The sequence below is a fragment of the Eleutherodactylus coqui genome, chromosome 7, assembly GCF_035609145.1.
Source record: "Eleutherodactylus coqui strain aEleCoq1 chromosome 7, aEleCoq1.hap1, whole genome shotgun sequence".
NCBI lineage: Eukaryota > Metazoa > Chordata > Amphibia > Anura > Eleutherodactylidae > Eleutherodactylus > Eleutherodactylus coqui.
Window position 1 is genome coordinate 194,458,216 of NC_089843.1, and position 1,841 is coordinate 194,460,056.

At 48.7% G+C, this 1,841-nt stretch overlaps 1 protein-coding gene across 1 annotated transcript in view; it reads left to right on the forward strand.

Annotated features, from left to right (window-relative positions):
- The first annotated feature begins 263 nt into the window (after nt 1-263).
- Nucleotides 264-1,841, forward strand: part of LOC136573569 (BTB/POZ domain-containing protein 2-like) — a 42,825-nt gene continuing 41,247 nt past the window's right edge. Inside the window, exon 1 of the mRNA XM_066574840.1 lies at nt 264-426. Coding sequence (XP_066430937.1) covers nt 264-426 — 163 coding nt within the window. The remainder of the gene's footprint in view (nt 427-1,841) is intronic.

Genomic DNA, 1,841 nt, shown 5'->3' on the forward strand with positions numbered 1-1,841 from the left:
GATAAATAAGAGTTACGATTTTTTTTTAAAGGGGGTAGGAAAAAGACGAAAATGGAAAAAAAAATAAAGGTCCGCGTCATTAAGGGGTTAAAAAAAAAGGTTGCATCTGTAAGTGAAAATTATCTGTCTGTCCAGCAGTAAGCGTGGAAATAGTGAAGCATCTGTGCAAGTTTCACACGAAGTCGTCAGAGATCCACCATTAGAGGAAGCAGAAAATTGGACGTCCAGACGCTGACCGCGTGGAAGATTCTGCGCAAACGGTTATGAGGTTATCCCTACTGACAGTAATCGTTACCGGACCCAAACACCAGACGACAAAGCGCAGCAATGATTTTTCTGCGAGAGAGGATGTAAACTGTAATGAAAAGCAACGGTTTTATGAAGTCTTTAGTGATGAAGCCACCTTCCAGCTTTTAGGGAACAAACGTAAGATTAGAATATGGGGGATAGGAAACCGCCCGTCTACGTGAAGCTTATGTGACAATTCCCCGTGGTGAATGTGGGGGAGGGGAAACCCACCTGTCTAGGTATGTGCAACTCCCCCGCAGGGAAGAGAACCCACCAGTCAACGTGGAGCTTATCCACAACTCCCCTGCGGTGAATGTGGGGCAGGGAAAACCCACCTGTCTACATGGAGCATATGCGCCACTCCCCTGCAGGGAGAACCCACCGGTTAACGTGAACTGTATCCACGACTCCCCCGCAGTGAATGTGGGGGAGAGGAAACCCACCTGCCTACGTGGAGCGTACGTGGGACTCCCCCTCTGGGAGGAGAACCCACCAGTCTACGTGGAGTGTACCCACGACTCCCCCGCAGTGAATGTGGGCTAGGTTAAACCCACCAGTCAAAATGGAGCGTATGCAAGACTCCCCTGCGGAAGGAACCCACTGGTCTACGTGGAGCGTATTCACGACTCCCCGGCGGTGAATGTGGGGGAGAGGAAACCCACCTGTCTACATGGAGCATATGCACTACTTTCCTGCAGGTGGAGAACCCACCAGTCTACGTGGAGCATATGCGTGACTCCCCCACAGCAAATGTGGGGGAGGGGAAGCCCACCTGTCTACATGGAGTGTACGCGTGACTCCCCCATGGTGTGTTTTAGTATGTAACATGTTGAAAGTGTCCTTCCCCTTCTTCATCCATGAGGTTACAATCCTGGGGATTTTGTACTTGGACATCCGTAATAAAAATTCAACCATTGATTTGAAGGAATGCTGCCATCCAATGGGTGGCGCTGCAGAAGTAATGTTCAATCTCCCTTATGTGCAGGTCTGAAGGAGAGATAACACACATCATATCACACATATATATATATATATATATATATATATAGTTTCCACACTGCAATTTTCTCTCGCAACACTGCTACAAATCACGTGTATCTGGAGCCCATGCTTTCCTAGGGGTTCTTCCACGCGAGCGATGTTTTGTAGCCTGCGACATTGTGAGACTACAAAATCACGGCATGGTCTATAGAGCCGCGATTTGTGTTTTTTTTGTAGCCCATGTTTCCCTATGGAGCCTTCCTATGTGCTGCATCGTATTGCACAGCAGGAAATCCTACTGTAAAAGCACTGAAATAAGCCCTAGCTGCAGGAAAAAAATACATACATCACCTGTCAGTCATTCAATGAGTAACTGTGATTGGCTCATCGAGTGCTGGCTCCGATTGGCTGAGCGCTGAGGCAGCACTGCCTGGAAGCGGGGATTTACAAATCCCTGACCAGGGAGAGATGCCCGAAGACAACTGCCGGGAGAAGACGCTGCAGAGCTGACAGCGCCTCTTAGTTTGTGGTTTATTTTATGCAGGTGGGGCTTATATTTCAAGCCCCTCCCC